This window comes from Pipistrellus kuhlii, unplaced genomic scaffold (assembly GCF_014108245.1).
Source record: "Pipistrellus kuhlii isolate mPipKuh1 unplaced genomic scaffold, mPipKuh1.p scaffold_m20_p_8, whole genome shotgun sequence".
In the NCBI taxonomy this organism is placed as follows: Eukaryota; Metazoa; Chordata; class Mammalia; order Chiroptera; family Vespertilionidae; genus Pipistrellus; species Pipistrellus kuhlii.
In genome coordinates, this window is record NW_023425584.1 from 14,205,673 (window position 1) to 14,225,549 (window position 19,877).

Sequence of the window (19,877 nt, forward strand, 5' to 3'; positions counted from 1 at the left end):
AAGAAAACTGAGCTTAGTCTTTCTCCAGTGTGTGACCCTTCTAGATAGAAACATGGTTATTGATAGTTTTATTTCTAAAACAAAAGATTATGTACACGTTCGCACATGCCATCACCACCCCCACCCAACATTTGTGCACACACTTCCCGCAGTGTCTAAGAGAAAAGTGCTCAATGCATTTCATCATGCATCCCAGATCCAGGAAGGCCATTCAGGATGGGGAAAGGGAAGGCTTTGAGCCAAAAAAAGAAGAAATGAAAACGAAAAGGTCCCGCCCTGTCAGCATTAACTGGAGTATAAGAAATGAAGTTTGGGCAGACAGACAGACTCCTGGGGTCGGCTGACAGTCACAATGTCCAGAGGGCCTGTCGTCCTCTGGCTGCTGAGGGAGCTGTGGTGGCTTTATTTGAGTAAGTGTCTGACCTGCCATGCGGTGGGGGGCTCCGCACCCTGAGGTGGGGCTCCTTGGCTGGTGGGCTTCAGGGAGCAGAAGCCCACCTCATTCCTGCCCCCACCCCACTCCAGGGTTTTTCTTTGGATGGTCTCTCCTCTTGCTGTTATACAAAGTTTTATCCTGAAACCACTTTGGGAGTTTCAGCTTGGGATCATTTGTGTTCATATCAGAAATGGCAATTGAAGAAGAAACACAGAAGTAAGGGGTCAGATGAAATGGGGAAAAGACATGTCCTCTGCAGATGTTACCAGTGCAGTCAGATTGATGGCAATTTGCTCTGGGAAGGGCTCTTGTTGTAATTCTTTCTTTTCGCTTTATTGTTAGCTTGAGTATACTTTCTAGTTTAATTTGCCAGAAATTAAGCTTAATTTAATTAAACTCCAGGCAGGAGTTTCAAGGAGAGGTTTCTTCTGGCACATTGCTCCCAGGTTTTGGATGATGCGGAGGCACACCCTGGGCTGAGACCAGTGCATCCTGGTGGCAGAGGGCAAATGCCGGAGTCCTGTCTGCTCACAACAGTTGGCACTGGGAACATGGTTATTGAGCCCTGGCTCTTCCCTGTGTGAGACTGGTGAAAACCAGTTTTCACCATCTGTGATTCTAGAACTAGGCAATATGTAGTGTCTCTTGCAGTTTTAAAAGTTTGGTAGTTGTTTGCCTATGAGTCTTTCAAGGACAGCAAAGGTGTTTCCTTTACCTCTCCAGCCTGTGCCATGCAGTTCTCTCTGTCTCTCTGTCTTCTGCAAGTTCATGGGTCCTCAGGTCTCCTCCTAAGGTGGGCTTTTCCTGAATGCTCTGGACTGATTCAGGAATTTCTGCTATGAGTTCCTGTCCTCCCTGGAGTTCAGTGAGCGCTCCCCCTCGTCCCCCCCACCTCACCCGTGCCCCCATCAGAGAACAGGTCACTGACCTGCTTATCTCCTCAGATATGCTGTGGCAGTTAATGGAATAAAAGCAACCCATGTCTGCTTTTTTTTTTTTTTTTTTTTTTTAAATCAGTGTTTTCAATGGTCTTTATCTTGTTCTGGGAACTTGATTTTTTTATGCTGAAAGTTGCCGGGGTCTAAGTCCGCATTGCCAGCTACTGGCTGGTTGCTGAGCTGTTGGTTGAGCTGGGGTGGGTTTCTTTAACCCTGTTTGAAAGAGCTGGTAAACTTTCTCTCTTTTTTTTTCATTTGGGTCTTTTCTAAAATGACCAAATTGGAAGAGAGTGACTGTTCAGTCACCGAGAATCCATCAAAGCTGCGCATGTCCTTAGAAGATGCCGAATCACAAAGTCCAGTCTGCAGATGGTGGAACTGAGCCCCGGGTAGGGAAAGGGCTTTTCTTGGGGTCACCAGCTGGGGGCAACACCAGTGGCACCAGAACCCAGTTGTCCCCACACCATCCTGGGTAGCTCCAGAAAAGTGGAATTGATTTGATACAAACAATTCCTCTGCTCCAGGATACTTTTGTAACTGGAAAAAACAGGGTTTTTTGGTCCTATTTCTAAATCTCCCATGTTTGGTTACTTTATTAATTCCACATGGCACTGATATTTCGTCTCATGTGAACCTTAGAAACTCTTTCTGGGGAAAGTCATTATCCCCTTTATTTTACAATGACAATGAGGTTAGGATTACAGTGGCTTTCCTCCAAGATCACAAAGGCACCAACTGGCACAAGAGGTTTACAATGTGTGCCCAATGGCTGTTTTCTGCCATGCCAAAAGGCCTGATTCCCTGCTTCCCTTTTTTTTTCTTTCCAAAACCATCCATTTTTAATCAGATGAGTAATACAGAAACACCCTTGGTGAAAAAAAAAATAATGCTATAAAGCCCAAATCCCTTTTGATGACCACTGCCAGGCCCCATCCCTTTCCAGTCATGGAGATGACCAACACAATGAGTTGGGCGTATATCCCACCAGACACTTTTCTATGCATTTAGCTTCATATATCTATACCCCCACTCCCACATGCACATACACAATGTGAACTCTTATTTATTTATTTATTTATTTTATAAATGGTTTTTATATTGTGTGTGTTATATTAAAATTTGCCCTTTTCATACTTTCATAAGACCGAGGTATCATGCTAACTGGCATAAGTCTATCTAATTCTAATAATCTTCTATGCATGATTCCATGGAATGAATGCTCCTGTTTTGCCATGCACACATACACATTGTTCACTCCATTCACATGTATGTGAAGGCTGCAGTAAACATTTGCTATTAGGTTTTCTTGTGCATGTGTGTTTTTCTAGGATAAATAAAACGCAGAATTGCTAAGGTTTAGAATGCACATGTCCACGTTGAGTATTAATAGAAACTGTTAAATTGTCCCACATTGTGGCTATACCAATTCTTACCCTATTTCAGTGTAGTTGACTCTGGTAGGCTATCTTTTCCTAGATCCCTGTTGGCCAAAAATTGCTACTCTCAGCATTCTAAGTTTTGGCCAAATAGGTGAAATTTACTAGCCACTCCTATCGCCTCATCTATGAATTGCCTGTTATGTTCTTTTTTAGTTCTTCTTTTGGGTCTTACGAAGTAGGATGCTTCCTGTGGTGCTGTAGTACTTGGGAAAAGAAACTGATGACTCTCCAGTAGAAATAATTCTAATCTATTTTAAAAGTAATTCTCCCAATGTAAATAAGAGCTAGCCTGTGTTTTAGAAGTTATTTGTTTTAGGCACACGTGTTCTGTGTTGCTCACACAGCCGAGGGTGATGATGATACATTTCTTATCTTTCCTCCTGGGTTTACGGTGGGCAGAGTGGACTTCTACAGCATTTATAGTCCGTGAGACATTTTCACTGCAGCAAAGTGAAGAGGCTGTGAGTGCAGGGAGAGCTCTGGCTGCTATGTGTTTGGAATGACCTTCATCAGGGGAGTCAACTGTGGAAAGCCTGAGCAGTACGTCCTTTGGCTTCCTCTCTGGGTGCCTTTTAGAGTTGATGCTCACCTTCCCCTAGAGAGGGATAAGCGCTTCTAACACCTGGTCAAGGCCTGTGGGCCATGTCTTATACAACTTAGCCAAGTGGGTCAACACAGTTAGTGAATGGGGTCTCATGGGCCAAGGAGGTTCCTTGAGGAAAACAGGAAGCAGGAACATGGCGCCTGGGATGTAGTCTGGAGCTTCAGCCTGCCTCGCTCTCACTTCAGTAGCTTTTCTGTTGTTGTTTAGAACAAGTACTGATGCTCAACTAAACCAGTGGGCTGGCAGCAGTGAGAATGTTTCCCAGATTCTCAGAAAGGGATGTGATCTTCAAAGAGCCTGTCCAGTTGGTCCCCACACACTGGGGGAGTGGCCAATGATATCAGAATGACCTGAAGGGTTTGGTTATGTACATTTCCAGGGGCTTTGGCCTCAGAGATTCTGACTCAGGGCTGGTCAATAAAATATCTGGTTTTAACAATCTCCCCGGGTCATGCTGATGAGCAGCCAAAGTTGGAAAAAGTGGACGCTTCATCTTAAAACTAGAGTGGGGCACAAGTAGGTTTACAATTGTTCACATGAAAAATAATACAATAATTAATAGATAAAAATACAAGAACAAATTCTGTGTTTCACGTGCTCACAACTGTAGACCTATTGTACTTATGCCCCACCTGGCAGTGATACTTCCATATAAGGGATATTGTCAGCGTTTTTGTATGCCACAGCTCGCATTCTAATTCCTGGGGCCTGCTTCACTCAGTTCTAACATTAAAAAAAAAAAAACAACAAAAAACCCTCAAACACCACCTAACCTCCTATTGTCTAACAACAAATAGATGGTCCAGAGCAATTCCTTTGTGTTTCCGGTGCTGAAAGGAGAGGGCAATGGTATATACCATGTTTCCCCGAAAATAAGACATCCTCCGAAAATAAGACCTACTTACAGATTTCCTTCTGAGTGAAATATAAGGCATCCCCCCAAAATAAGGCCCCCCCCGGTCTAAACATGAGAGATTTGGTCCACTGATTCTGAAAGAAATGGAGTCACAAGAAATTCACCAGGAAATTCAGGAATTGGATTGTTATGATGATGTTCCAGAAGATGATGACATGATTGTCATTGAATAAATGAGTAAATTCTTGATACTGTAGGATTCACAGTTTGTCTGGTTTGTGTTGACTACTACCGTACTATCGTACCGTATACAGGTAATAAATTTCCTTTATTTTCATTTAACAATAAATGTGTACCATATTCTTCTTCATGGAAAAATAAGACATCCCCTGAAAATGAGACCTAGCGCATCTTTAGATGCAAAAATTATTATAAGACATTGTCTTATTTTCGGGGAAACAGGTAGTTTGGCAGCCCATTTTCATGCCATAGTCCGCTCTGTGTTGGAAGACAGAGGGAGACCCATTTAAGATATTCAAGTCAATAGTACATAATCACTGCTTATTGGGATACAGTGGGTAGAGAGCTATGTTTAGACCTGTTTATCTGAGTCAGGAGAATTGAATTAAAGCGTCAGGATTTTTCAGTGGAGAGTCTATTGGTTTATCTTATGGTACTCAGTGTCAGAGTGGAAGGAAGGGGGGGAGAGGAAAAGGAGGAGGAGGTGGAGGAGGAGGAGGAGGTGGAGGAGGAGGAGGAGGTGGAGGAGGAGGAGGAGAAGGAGGAGGTGGAGGAGGAGGAGGAGGAGGAGGAGGAGGAGGAGGAGAGAGAAACATCAGCAAAAGGTCTTGCTGTGGAAATGAGTTTAGACACTCAGGTGGGCCAGCTGTCTCCACTTGGGGGATGGAAGGATGTGGAGTTAGGGCCTCAGCTCTCATTAAGCACACATCAGAATTTAGACTAAAGAAATACATATACTATTGTACCATGTGGGGAGGTATCACTACCGGGTGGGGCAAAAGTAGGTCAATGTGCTTATCTTCCTGGAAGCATCTGTTTGGAAAACCACTCTCATGTCTGAGATACTTGAATTCCACACAACCTGGTTGTCTCATCCCTCCTCACAGCACCAGCTGCAGCACAGACTGTGGTGACAGGATACGTGGGCCAGATGGTGACTTTGCCCTGTCTGTACTCATCATGGTCTCCCAGCAACAGCATGTGCTGGGGCAAAGGCTCGTGTCCCAACTCCAAGTGCAACGAGGAGCTTCTCCACACTGATGGGACCAGCGTGCTCTCCCAGAAGTCGAATAGATACCAGCTTTGGGGGAATATGAGGAGAGGCGACGTCTCCTTGACCATCCTCAACACCAACCAAGGTGACAGCGCTACGTACTGCTGCCGCATAGAGGTGCCTGGCTGGTTCAATGATGTCAAGAAGAACATTGTCCTGAGGATAACAAGAGGTGAGCACAGGAAGGGGTTGTGCCTGTGGAAGGAGAGATTTGGCGGTTAATGGGTGATGGGTTCAGTGGTAGAGAGGCCTTGCCTCCTTAAGCCGTGAGCGGACCGAGTACATCTCAGGTGTGCTGCTCTGACTAGAGGGGCCATGGTGTGCGGCAAGGCCCTGGGGTGCCAAGAAAGCCACAGAAATGAGTGGAGGGTGGTGGGTGGGGAAGGAAACTTCAGCATCAATCTGAAGAAGGCAGCTGCTTTTTTTTCTTTGGGATTGTCACCCACTGTTTACCGATGTTTCAATTTTCATGTAAGATAAACTGACTTTTGCATGTTGGCAAAGATTTCAAAATTTAGCTTACTGGGTAAGCTAAATAAAGTGTGCCTGGGGGTCAGCTTCAGCCCATCAGCCAGTAGTTTGCAGCCTCTGGCAGCGGGGAAATGGCATGTGATGTGGGGACGCTCAGGGCCATTCTCAGGCATGTTTTTCCTTCTGTTTACTATGCTGCTTTTGGTGAAGTTTGGAATAAGGTGGAACTCCTAAAGCTTTGATCTGCAAAGAGGCAAACAATTGATATGGCGTTTTCACATTGATTTTTTCCCCTCTCTCTCCTTCTTGCTCCTCCCTCCACTCTCTAAAAATCAATGGGAAAATATCCTCCAGCGAGGATTAACAAAAACAAAGATTTGAGCTGCATGGAGGGCAGTCTGTGGCTAAATGATGCTAACAATAACAACCTTTCCTGCTTGTCTGGAATGGAGCCTTGTAAAGTAAGCCCTGGGTTCAGCTCTCATTATGGATGGGGGAATGTGGCACTCTGTTCCTAACTGAAGGGCATCTTGGAAGGCAGGGTCTGTATATTAATATGCTTAACAAGCTCCTCTGCTGACTCTAATGTACTTTATTTTATTATTTTTAATATTTATTAACTTATTAGGGTAACATTGGTTAATAAATTATATAGCTTTCAGGTATACAATTGTGTAATGCATCATCTGTATATTGTATTATGTGTCCACTAACCCAAGTCGAGTCTCCTTCCATCACCATTTATCCCTTCTGCACTCTCTTCTACCTCCCTCACCCCCTTTCCCTCTGGTAGTCCCCATACTGTATCAGGTTTTTGTTTTGTTTTGTTTGTTTTTGCTTAACCCTGTCACCTTTTCACTCACTCCCCCAATCTCCTGACAGCTGTCAGTTTGTTTTATGTATCTATGAGGGTGTTTCTATTTTGTTTGTTAGTTTATTGTAATACATTTTAAAATTAGAGAACAACTAATGTGGATGCTTCTAGTTAAAGCACTTCCTTACACATGAGCATATTTTCTCAAAATAACTATTCTGATTTATTGAACTAAATGATGCCTATCCAAATCTGTTCTTGTCAAGCCTGGTATAGCCAGCTATTGTTTTATAAAATATTTGTTTGACCTCCATACTCTGTGGGGTCATGTCTATATTCTCTTGAAACTAATGATGTCTTTCAGGCCATTAGAGTTCATGGAAATTTGGCATATTTAAGAAGGTGGTATCTGTAGAATAATTGTAGCTAATGAACCCAAATTCAACGTTTAGGGGATGAGTGGTGCTGGTTACGAACCAATCTTTAGTATCCAAAAGAAACTGCACCTCACCATACTTTGGACTCAGTTTTTTTAGATGTTTATTTTATTTTATTGTGGAAAGAACACCTAATGTGAGTTAATGATAGGCACAATGTTGTATAGATCTTCAGAGTTTTTTCATCTTGCTTGACTGAAATTTTATATTTGAGCTCACTTTTGATCAGTCATTCATTTACCCATGGATATTTATGGAACATCTATATGTGCTCATGGAGCTTACCAGCTAGTTGGAGAAATATATATATATATATATATATATATATATATAGAGAGAGAGAGAGAGAGAGAGAGAGAGAGTGTGTTAATATGCAAATTAGGCCAGGACACCATAAAGGTCATGACCAACTTAGGAGGAGGGATCTGGTGAGGGCCCAGGGCCTGAGAGAACAACATGCAGGAGGGCTGGCCCAGCTGTGCAGCCTGGCACTGGCGCTGGGGTTGGAGCAGAGACACAAACCCGCAGGGAGGCCAGGTTTGATTCTGATCAAGGGCATGTATCTATCGTAGATTTCAGGCTCCTCCCTGGCCAGGACCCAGGTCAGGGCTCATGCAGGAGGTAACCTGTTTGAAGTGTGCCTCTCATATTGATGTTTCTCTCTGTCTTTCTCTCTCTCTTCCATGCTCTCTAAAAATCAATGGGAAGATATCCTCCTGTGAGGATAAAAAAAAAAGTCATATCCTATGAAAGAGACATCTTGAAAATGCCTAAAGAAAGTTGTCCTTTTTTTTTTTTTTTTTTTTTTTTTTTTTTTTTTTTTTTGTGGTGAAGGGATCACAAAACACCTTGGTGGCTGCAGTGGCAGGCAGTGGCAGCAGCAGTGGAGTGATGGGGGTGGTGCCTTCCCCTGATCAGCCCAGTTACTTCCTGCAGAGGGAGGAAAGACTGTGGCTTAGGCCTGTTACCCATGGGGAGCAGGTCTAAGCCATCAGTAGGACATCCCCTGAGAGCTCCTGGACTGGGAGAAGGAGCAGACTGGGCTGAGGGACTCCCTCCCATGCATGAATTTTGTGCACCGGGCCTCTAGTTAAATAACAATGATCAAACAAATGTATAATTATGAAATGCATTAAATGCAGTGAAGGTAAAATATGAGAGTGCAAAAACATTGTTATTACATAACACAGATGACCTCTTTGCAGAAGTGTCCATGTAGCTGAGAAAGAAGGTTAAGGAGTTAGCCTCACGAAGAGAGAGACTAGGAAGCAGCAGGTATAAAGTTCTTCCAGCCAGAAGGCCACTAATATGTTCAAAGAACTGAAGAAAGGCCAATGAGCTGGGAAAGAAGGAGAGTGAAGTGGAGACATAAGATTGGAAGGAAAAACAAGGCTAGATCTGATGGAACCTTGCAGCCAAGATTGTGGGCTAGGCTTTTTAGCTTACAGGCAAGGAAGACCCAGTAAAAGGTGTTAAGCCGGGAACTGACATAATTAGATTTGTCATTTTAAAAGATTACTTGAACCAATGTGTGAAAAACAAATTGGAAAGGCTGAGACTAGTGGCAAAAAACAACAATTTTTATGGACATTACAATGGTCCAGGACAGTATGTGAAGGCAGTAGAAACGGGGGGAAATGGAAGGGTCTCAGATATATTCGTATTGTTTCCTTTTTCCTCCATCTCCACTTGCTATCAAAGATATCTCCTGTTGGTTACAGCCCCAACAACCACCCGACGCCCAACAACCACCACCACCACCACCACCACCACCACCCCCACCACTACCACTACCACCACCACCACTGCTATGCCAACAACCACAGCTGTGCTTCCAACGACAGTCATGACTACACCTGACCTTACAACCGGAACACCACTTCAGACAAGAACCACCACTGCCCTCACAACAATGACAACCACGTGCCCATGGACAACACCAACCTCCCTTCCTGCGGCAACCACAGTTCTCCTGACCACTGAGCCTTCCACCGAAGGATCCACCCTCACTACAGGTACCTGGCACAATTGATCATTCTTTCCATTCTGCTGATCACATGTATATGGAATGGGTTTCTTCTACTGAATGAGCAGTGCAGAGATGTGTGTGTGTGTGTGTGTGTGTGTGTGTGTAGGGAATGGTGGTATGTGTTAGTTTTCCAGGAATATCATAACAAATACCTCATACTGATGGCTTAAACAAGAGAGGTTTATTTTCTTATATTCTGAAAGCTAGAAGTCTGAGATCAAGGTGTCAGCAGGATTGATTTTTTTCTGAGGCCTCTATCCTTAGCTTATAGATAGATATTCACCTTCGCAGTATGTCATCTCATGGTCTTTTCCCTGTGTGTGTCAATATTCTAGTTTTTTCTTTTTAAAAAATATTTTTAAAAATTTATTTCAGAGAAAGGAAGGGAAAGGGAAAGAGATAGAAACATCAATGATGAGAGAGTATCATTGATCGGCTGTCTCTTGCATGCCCCTTACTGGGGATGGAGCCCACAACCTGGGCATGTGACCTGACTGAGAATAAAACCATGACCTAGTGATTCTTGGGTCAGTGCTCAACCACTGACTCACACGGGCTGGGCCTAATCTCCTCTTTTTATAGGATACCAGTCATATAAGATTATTTTTTTTTCAATGACAGAACTCAGTTTAGAAGACAGAGGGACACCCCAAATAGAAAGATAAGCATTTCCCTAAGTTCATCTTATCTTTTAAAACCTTGGGTTTTCCAGTCAACACTCAAGACAACACTCATGTCACTGGGAAATGAGTGACTCAGCGATTTTTTTCTCAGCCAAGGGGTAAGGGGCTGTGCTCCTATGAGTGGTTTTGTCTTTGGCCGTGGGAACAATCTGTCTGCTGCCTGCTTGTCTTGGGTCTGAGCTATTTTGATTCCACTGTGGTCGCATCCTACATCCTCCTGCAAGTGAGGATGAAAGTGAAACTTGCTAGAAGCATCAGTGCTGGCTTCTTTCCTGTTCTGCCTCATTTCTGAATCGCTTCCTCAGCCACCACTGACGTGAAGCTAGGAATGCTCCTGGGAGAATCACCCATTTATTCAAAATGCTAATAACTTATAAAAGATTATGCAAATATTACAGCAATGCGTTTTGTGAGGGATACAAAAAAAGGATAGAAATAAACCTCAGTCTGAGGTATTTGTTATGATAGTCCTGGAAAACTAACACATACCACCATTCCCTACACACACACACACACACACACACACACAACCTCTCTTTGACTTCCTCTCTTTAATCCCAGCCCCTCCTGAAGGTGATAATTCTAGATCTTTTTCTTTTCTGTTACCTATATGTAGAGATATATAATTATAGTTTGCTTTGTGTGTGGATTTTTAAAATGCTATTATACTGTGTGCAGTCTTCTGCATTTTATTTTATTCACCTCACATTATATATATTAGATCACTTTCTTCCTCTGTCCACGTAGAGCTGCATCATTATGCTAAATTGCTGTATAGTATTTCATTCTATAGAAAGTTCTAGTATCCGTTGCCCTATGAGGGCATTTTGGTTGTTCCAATGTTTCATCATTGTGAACAGTCTGCAGTGAACAGCCTTGGGTGTGTGTCCCCTTAAGCATTTCTGCAAGTGGTTCTCTAGCTAGGGAAGTGACCAAGAAGGAGAAATGCTAGACTGCAAGAAATGTGCACTTGTGAGTTTAATAGTTCTTACAAAATTGTCCTCTGGAAAGGCTGTGCTGATTTGTTTTCTTGCCCAAGGAATATCTGCTTTCCCGTATCCTCCCTACCTCTGAGAAGAAAAAGTCATCTCGTTCTTTTGTTGTTCTGATTAACAGTGTTTGAGTGTCTTTCTATATGTTTACAAGCCAGAAAATAGCCTTCCCTTTAACTCTGAAGGAGGCAGCATGGTGCACTCATTGAGGATCAGAAGATAGGAGTGGAGGGGACAGATAAGAGTGAGTGAAGTGGCACAGGTTTTGAAGGAAGATTATAAATCAGGATGAAATGCAAGGGTGATCTCCTGTGGGAAAGCTCTCACCTGTACTTACTCATGCCAGGGGAAGACAGAAAACCTGGACTCGATGTGCTCATTCGAGGGAAATTAGGTCCCAGAGAGTCAAACCTTCTTTGTCCATGGGACCAGCTTAGGGTGGGAGCTGTTTTCTATCAGAAGAGAAGGTAGCAACCAGAAAAGTGACAAAGGGTGGGCAAGGAATTGCAGTTTTCAAAATGTCATCTTTTGTTTCATTTAAATCTTGGACTATTTTACACTGGCTTGGGAACAAGAGGCCATCTGGTATTTTACCTTTTCTGTAACATTCCTGGTAATTTCTATTCGCTCCTCCTTGTTACACTCCCGGAGAGAGAGAGAATACTTGCTCTGACCTGCAGGGGCTGCGCTGCTGAAGAGGAGCTTGTTATGAGAACATCTGTCAGTCTCTGCTCATAGAGCAAACCAGAGCTTATTGAGTACATACCATGTGCTGGCCACGCTCTTCTTATGAGCCACTCCATCCAATCCCTCTTTAGCAGGTGCTCATGTTCCCTATTTCACAAGGCCACAAAGCTCTCAGGTACCAGATCCAGGAAGTCTAGCTCTGATTACATGCTGTTAGATATTATTATTATTATTATTATTATTATTATTATTTACCTTGTTTTCCAGTCTGAAATTAAGGGTCAGATTCTTCATTTACCATTCTCTCTTCCCACTAGTTTTGGTAACAAAACATTTATAATAATTATTACCTTAGGACTAAGGACTTAGCTATGAGTTAGAGGCTATACTAAGGGTTTTTACCATGCATTTTATCACTCAAATCTCACAATGATCTTCTAGTCAGGTACAGCTATTACCCTGGTTTTACACAGTAAGGAAAAACACACATGCAGAGGGTCAGAGAGTTTCTTAGAGAAGCTTACACCTACACACATCTTTCTTTCTTTTAACACTACTCATAATCTCATTTAATTTTTCACAAAAGCCCACGAGAGAGATACCTCATTACCTCCATTTAAGAATTGATGGTTATATAAATTGTCCGGGAAATGACAGACCTAGATTTGGCCCATGTCTGCTCTGACTCCACTCTGACCCATGCTCTCTGCTTCCACTGATGTCCGCTTGGAGGCTTTTAGAGAATAAGACGACTTCTTCATTTACATGAAAAGGCCTTCAACCCATTTCACAGGGCCTGCATGTCTCTGGGGCTTTTTCTTTCCCTGACAAAATAGCCCCAATTCCCTCTTCATTTCTTCATGTACTTTTTTGGATGATAAGGCTTCTTTTATGATTGAGGGCTGGAGTAACCTCTTAATGAGGATCTTGGCAAAATTAGCATTACCCACAAAGGCAATTTCTCACCTCCATTCTATGGCCACCTAGAATGAAATTCAGAGATGTGGGGTAGTTTGTCCTAGATCACACAGTTAGAAACATGAACAGCAATAACACAAACAGTAAAAGCCCTCGTAAGCTCTTTCTGCAGCTAAAGGGAGTCTGTTAGGGGGATATAAATTCTTACTCCTCCAGGTATATGGGAATTTAAGTCGTTCCTTCTAGCCTGAGGATTCATAAAAGGGTTTTAAATTGCTCCCTAAATATCCAGTCTCTGTGCTGTAGGGACTCTGAAACCAGGGTGAGTAGAGACACAAGACTAGGTCACTTCCTAAGTAAGACCAGGTGGCCTGTGATTAAGTCCTCTGTTGATTATGTCTCAGACTCACTTTTACTGCCTCAGTAACATCCAAGATCCTTTCTTTCTGGTCCTTTCCTTTCACAAACTCCTGGGCAGCATTGGGTAGGGGTCAAAAGCACGCTATTGGGGAGTGGGAAAGGCTCAGGGTTACATCACAGCTCTGCTGTTTCCTGTTGGTCCTCCCCGCCCTTATAGAATATCAGGTGAGTGACTTGTTCTTCTTTTTCTAAATCTCAGTGCCTTCAAACTATAAAATTGAACTAATAGTAGTACTTATTTTGCAGGACTCTTAAGTAAGGAAATAGATGAGAAAAAAATACCTAATCCATAATTCCTCACTAGTAAATGACAGGCACTGTGATGGATTCCTTTGTCTTTTCCTGCACATTTCTGCTGCTATTCCCACTCATACACCCTCATTGTTAGGCCCGACCAGTAAGGTAACAAGAGGCCACTTCCAAAAGCTCCCAGCTGACTCGCTGTTCCTTATAAGTACAGTTTTCTGTGTGTTTCTAAAACTGCTGATTACACGAGGGAAATAGCTAATGAGTGACAAAATTATAAATCTGGGGGAGTTACAAAAGCTTTAAAATTGTATGGTGATACTTCTCTACTCAGTATTAGAATAATATGAGATTCTGATAGCTTTTCACTGACTCCTTTTTAGATGGCTCTTCAGAGCTCTCAATTATTGGTTGTATTCCTGTGGGTGGATATCCTTAATCATCTGCTACCTCTCACTTGTTCTGTCCTTCTCACATTGCTCAACTATGGAGGTCTAGAAATCAAGTTCTGGCTAAAAAAGAGATGTGGTCAAGCTTGCTATGCAAAGAAACTTGCAAGTATTTATCTTCTACTTTGGTGCCCTTCTCCATGTTTAAGGTATTTGGTCCATAGGCATCATCTGAAGGAACCCCACCCAATGGGACAAATCTTCCTTCTCTATAGCTGCCTACAATGGAGCTCAGAGAGGTGGAGTGACTTCTCTAAGATCACACAGCTATAAAGAGGGAGAGGGAGGATTCACACCTACCTTTCATGGGTTTTAAACTGTGGCCATAACCTCATGGGAACTGAAGGGTTGTTGTCTATGGAAAACTGGGAGTCTGAGGCCCCCAAAAGGCCAGAAAGATGAGAGAGGCCTTGTGGTTGAGTTAGGACATGAGCTGAGACCAGAGGTCAGTTCTCATCTCATGTACAGTTGGCCTTTGTTCCAGGCCTGGTAGCTACTGTCTCTCAACAGAGCTTTCCTGAGGGCATATTTTCATATGTGACCCTAAAGTATCAGGATTCACTCATTCTCAGCTCCTAGGTGGGTCATTATACCCACAACCAGCATGAAATAAAAACTATAGAACAATTTCAAATTTAATGCACACACATATGCGTGAGGACTGCACTGTCAAGCCCATAAAATTGAAAGAATGAATATTGCTCTGGTCAGAATAACTTTTTTCTTTCTGGAGATTTTTACAGTACTTTTTTTTTTTGGGAGGGGGGTGCAGTGTTAGGATGGTGAGGAAGTTGGGGAGGGATGCTTTCAGGAACATTTGTCCTATCACTGTATCTGTTTATTTTACAAAGCCAGCCTATCTATCATGGTCCAGAGCAAGCTGGCCTTTGAATAGAATCTCACAGGAAAAGGTGATTGCAAATGGGATTTCATATCTTTATCTTGGCATTTAGTTTGTATTTGTGGATATTTGATTAAGGCCTTTCAAATCTGTCATTCATTAAATGTGGCTTATCTAGTTATTTCTCTCTTCTTCAAAAGGCCATACTTTAGTGGTATAGGTAGGCTTGTAAGTAACAATTAATCATCTAGTGTTCTTTGTTTTGCATAGAAGTATGAAAAGGTATCCTTGGGCCCCAAGGAGGAAGAGATAGAGTCTATCTTAGAAAGGAGGATCAGTATGATCTCACTCAATGACATCTGAATTGGTTCTTCAAGGCCAAGAACATTGCATTGAAGAAGAAAGGGTGAGTTAGGACAACATGAACAGACAGGTGAACTTGATAGAAGTATGAAATCTTTGGAGATTGTTTAATAGTCAAGTTAAATGTCATGGAGACAGGGGGCTAGGAATCATCTAGGTTCTTAAAGGACTTGATGAGCTGAAGAATTTATTTATTTTTTAAATATATTTTTATTTATTTCAGGGAGGAAAGAAGAGGGAGAGAAAGATAGACACATCAATGATAAGAAAGGATCACTGATCAGCTGCCTCCTGCACACCTCACTCTAGGGTTCAAGCCTGCAACCTGGGCATGTGCCCTGACCAGGAATCAAACTGTGACCTCCTGGTTCATAGGTCAATGCTCAACCATTGAGCCATGCCTCTGGACTAGGCTGAAGAATTTAGATTTGATTCCACGGTTATAAAGAACCATTCATGTTTTGTTTTGTTTTTGAGTAGGGAATAACATTTTCAGTTTTGTTGTAGGAAAAATTGCTCTGGCAAGAGTGTAGAAGATGTAGCAGAGAGGAGCAAGCCTGGAGGCAGAGTGGTTTCCCAGGAGACTCCTGCAATAACTCAAGCTGTAGGTGAGCATCTCAACTAGAATGATGGCAGCAATAACAGCAGAGGGGACAGAGTCAAAGCCATTTAGGAGTTAGCACTGAAAGGATATGGTAACTGAAGTAAGAGTGAAAGATGACTAGTTCTCTGTCCTTGGAGACCAGATTGATGTGATGGGTTAACTGGTGAAGGAACTGTAGGAAGAAGGATAGCTTTTGTTTTGGATGTCTAACTGGCAGCTGGAAAGGTGGGGGTTGGGCTCACTTAGGGATACCTGGGTGTGATGAGTATCTTTGATCAAATAGTAATTACTATGATGATTCACACAATAAATGCTAAATAGGGACTTGCCACTGTGCCAATATATTCAAACATATTATCTCATAAGGGAAAGTTCAGGCCTATAGATATAATTTTGGGAGTCATTGATAATAAATGACACTAATGGAGTGATATTTATATGCCAGGGCTGGGCTCAATGCTTTTAAAGCATTGTCTCATTATGACACATTGTTGGGATCTGGGGAAAACTCTATTATTATATCCATTACACAATAGAAGAGACTGAGATTTGGAGAAGTGAAGACATTTGCCAGAATTTGAACCCCAGGTCTCTGGGCTCTTGAAACTGAGCTCTTAAGCACTTTATTATATTGTCTTCTACATGAGCTAAGCTCTAATTGAAGGTCCTGCAAAATCCCCTGAAGGTATTATATGAGATGAAGGGAGTGATAAAGAGATACAGAGACCCCTTCATCCCTAAACCCCCAGCTCTCAAGGAATAATTGCACTGGGAGAGGGTGTGGTGGAAGCAGAACAACTGGCTAGGGAGGCAGAGAAGGAAACATCAGGAGTAGGAAGGTATCCAGAATTACACAGGGGCAGAGGGAGTCAGGCTGTGAAAAGGTATGGAGGTTGTATTAAATATTAGGAAATTCTGCATGCTGGTCAAGTAGGATGGATGAGGCATTTAGTAAGATGGCCATGGGGGACCCTGAATTCCATTGATGAGCAATTGCTAGCGAATGAACATTAGGGATTCTTTTAAGAAATTGAAGGGTGACTATTTAGAGGGGAGGCAAGGTAGAGAAAAGGGGATGGTGAATGGAGCAAGGTTTGTCCTAGTGTAGAATAGGATTGCAACTAAGACTGGGGGAGGTGGGATTTGGTCTAGAAATGGAGATAAGAGAGAAGGGAGTGAGGATAGAATAAATGAAGGGATGAGAGCAACCAGATCTCATGTCAGCCTCCTAGAGAAGCAGGAGAACACTGGGGAATCAAGACCTTGAACTTAGGAGATCACCCAATCAGTGAACTCCAGACCTGTTCATGGGCTGGAATCATAGGGAGCTAGGGAAAAGCAGAGATTAACCTACTTTGCTCAAGGCTTACAGAATTAGAAACCTTGTTGGGGAGGGGGAAGCCCAAGAAATTGTATGTCTAACAAACTCCCTCACTAGATTCTTTTGAAGCTAGCCTACCCATATCTCCAAGAAGGCATTAGGAATTGCTGGTGTAGTACACACTCCTTATTCTACACAGAAGGAAACTGAGGCTCCAAGGTATCATAAACATTCTAAAAGAAGTGGGAACTAGGCCTTAGGTAGGCCCCCTTTCTGGCTCCCAAATCACTGCTCTTTCCCCATGCACTGCACTGTTTTATTAAAGACAAAATCAAGCCCTGGTACAACCTGACACTTTTGGGTCCTCAATTAATCAAGGACCTAAGGGAATTTTAGGAGGAGTTGCCATTCTCAGGACAAGTTCAGCAGAAAGAACAGAGGAAGGCAGGAGAATGAAGCAAAGCTCATTTTCACTCACAAATGCTGTGGTTAGAAGAAAAGAAATTGGATGCAGTTGGTTTTAGAGTCAACATATTTCTTGTGGCATTGTTTTCTCTCTCATGCCCAGTGCTTTTCAGGGGCTCAAATCAGTTGAGTGGCTGGCATATGGAGATAAAAGGAAAGGACAAAATGTGTATTCTCATCATTCTCCTCACAGTAACATGATATTATACTGACTATACCATTGGTTTTTTTCATTACTAAAATTGGAACTGAATCCATGTAATTCTCACATCTAATAGCTCACCTCAGAAAGGTCAACCAAATAAGATCAAAGAGAGTTTCCATGCCTGTGGTGAGGCAGAGTGTGAAAAAGAAGATGCCAGCCACATTGGAATAGAACACAGAGCTGGCTCTTAGTGAGCTGGGCCACTCATTTCATAGACCAAACTGTCCCTTTGGGCCCAGCCAGACACTACAGAGATCTCTGGTTTCATCGGATATAGTATAAAAGGGTCAACCTCAGCAAGTTCTGTAATCAGGTCTCTGTTATCCCCACTGTGAACAAGCCAGTGAAAAAAGGTCTACCTGCCTACCTGCCTACCTGCCACTAACCTGCCACTAATGTACTGGGGGACCCTGCCACTAATGTACTGGGGGATCCTGTGATGCTCAGCAGCCTGGCTGAGGGGAACAGGCATGGAATTTGGACTCAGATGTCATTGTTCCAACATTTACTATCATAACCAGGTAGGCAGCATTGGGCAAGATAGGTGACTTCTCTGAGTTCCAATTTCTTTTTCCATAATTCTGCCCACATTGACTTAATTCAGCTTAAGTTTACTTGCCCCTAGCATTTGTTCTAAAGTTCAAATGTGATAATAAATGCCAGAGTCTTGTGTACTTTTAGTTTCTTACATTGTACTCAGCATTGTCATCATCAACAATAATGATGAGTAGGCTGTCTTTTCCAGAAACAGTACCCACGAAGGCAGCGGAAGGCTAGTGTTCCATTCTCCCACAGCAGGTGTATATGATCTCTTGACATGTTTTCCAAAGGCCAGAGGACAAGTTCCTGGGCTCTCAGATAGATAATCCTGGCTCTGAGGTTTGTTCACTCCCTTTCCAGCTTTGTAACCCTCTGCAGCAGGATTCCCACTGTGAAATGAGGACAGTAATGGTACAGACTATAAAGCATCTTCTGAGATCAAACACGGGAAGTACTTTGTGCTTTGCTGGGCATGTAGAAAGTGCTTGGTATAGGGTAACCATTTTTTTTTTTATTAAAAAAAATATATTTTATTGATTTTTTTTTACAGAGAGGAAGAGAGATAGAGAGTTAGAAACATCAATGAGAGAGAATCATTGATCAGCTGCCCCTTACACACACCCCCCCCTACTGGGGATGTGCCCACAACCAAGGCACATGCCCCTGACCGGAATAGAACCCAGGACCCTTCAGTCTGCAGGCCGACATTCTATCCACTGAGCCAAACCAGTTTCGGCAAGGGTAACCATTTATTATTGCTGTTATCAATATCAATGATTCTTGGTAAATTATACATCTTGCCACCTCCCTCCATCAAGATTTGTTATCAGTTGGTGTGGGCAGGGTAGTGTTGGACATTGCCCTTCAAAGTGGAGCCCAGTGGGGAAGGATCAGGGTGAGGTCTTGTCTGTGCTTCTTTAGGACCCTCAGATATTGGCAGGTAAGAGCAGTAGCCCGGGGTGATGACTTTGGGCTCTCATAAGGATAATGACATTTTTGTGGCTGGGGCACCCTGGAGGAAGTGGAAGGCGGAGGCCTCGGTCAGAACTGGAGTGACTCAAATAATGGTGTTCTTGAATCTCTGGTTCTCTGTTACCGCATCTTCGCAGACTGTGAAGTCATCTCACCGTTCCTTCCTCTTTGTGAACCACATTGGTGCCACCACAATTTGTTCTCTGGTCCCTTCCAACATTTACAAATAAACCCCACCCTATTTTGTCCATGGAGCTAAATGACTCATTTGACTCACGCATGTAATGCTGTTGATTCATCCAGTGTAGAGTGCTCTTCATCATACTACATGTTAAAAACACATGGGGGCCCCCAAAATTAGAAGGAAGTATGTGAATTCAATAAGTGTGTTTTTCTACTTTTTTTTTTTTTAACAAAAAAAATATATTTTTATTGATTTCAGAGAGGAAGGGAGAGGGAGAGAGAGATAGAAACATCAATGACAAGAGAGAATCAGTGACTGGCTGCATCCAGAATGCCCCCCACTGGGGATTGAGTCCACAATCCGGGCTCAATTGAACTGTGACCTCCTGATTCATAGGTAGACACACAACCACTGAGCCACACAAGCATTTTAAAATTCCAGATCTACCTTAATGCTGTTACACAAGGTCAGAAAATATGGGTTCTAGTCACTCCCTTTAAAACTCACCACTTTGGAACCTAGCATGAGTGAAACTCTCTACATGTTCATTTTACCACTGGTTAAAGAAAGGAATTAGAGGGAGTAATTTCAAATTCCTTCAACTCCAAAACTATTCAGTTTGTGATTTGGGGATCTTTTCTTTGGATTTTAAAGACCATACCACCAGAA

At 42.7% G+C, this 19,877-nt stretch overlaps 1 protein-coding gene across 1 annotated transcript in view; it reads left to right on the forward strand.

Annotated features, from left to right (window-relative positions):
* Positions 1 to 297: 297 nt before the first annotated feature.
* The window catches only part of LOC118711473 (T-cell immunoglobulin and mucin domain-containing protein 4), a 31,246-nt gene continuing 11,666 nt past the window's right edge, over positions 298 to 19,877 (forward strand). Inside the window, exons 1-3 of the mRNA XM_045576648.1 lie at positions 298 to 410; positions 5,401 to 5,739; positions 9,011 to 9,304. Coding sequence (XP_045432604.1) covers positions 353 to 410; positions 5,401 to 5,739; positions 9,011 to 9,304 — 691 coding nt within the window. The 5' untranslated portion in view covers positions 298 to 352. The remainder of the gene's footprint in view (positions 411 to 5,400; positions 5,740 to 9,010; positions 9,305 to 19,877) is intronic.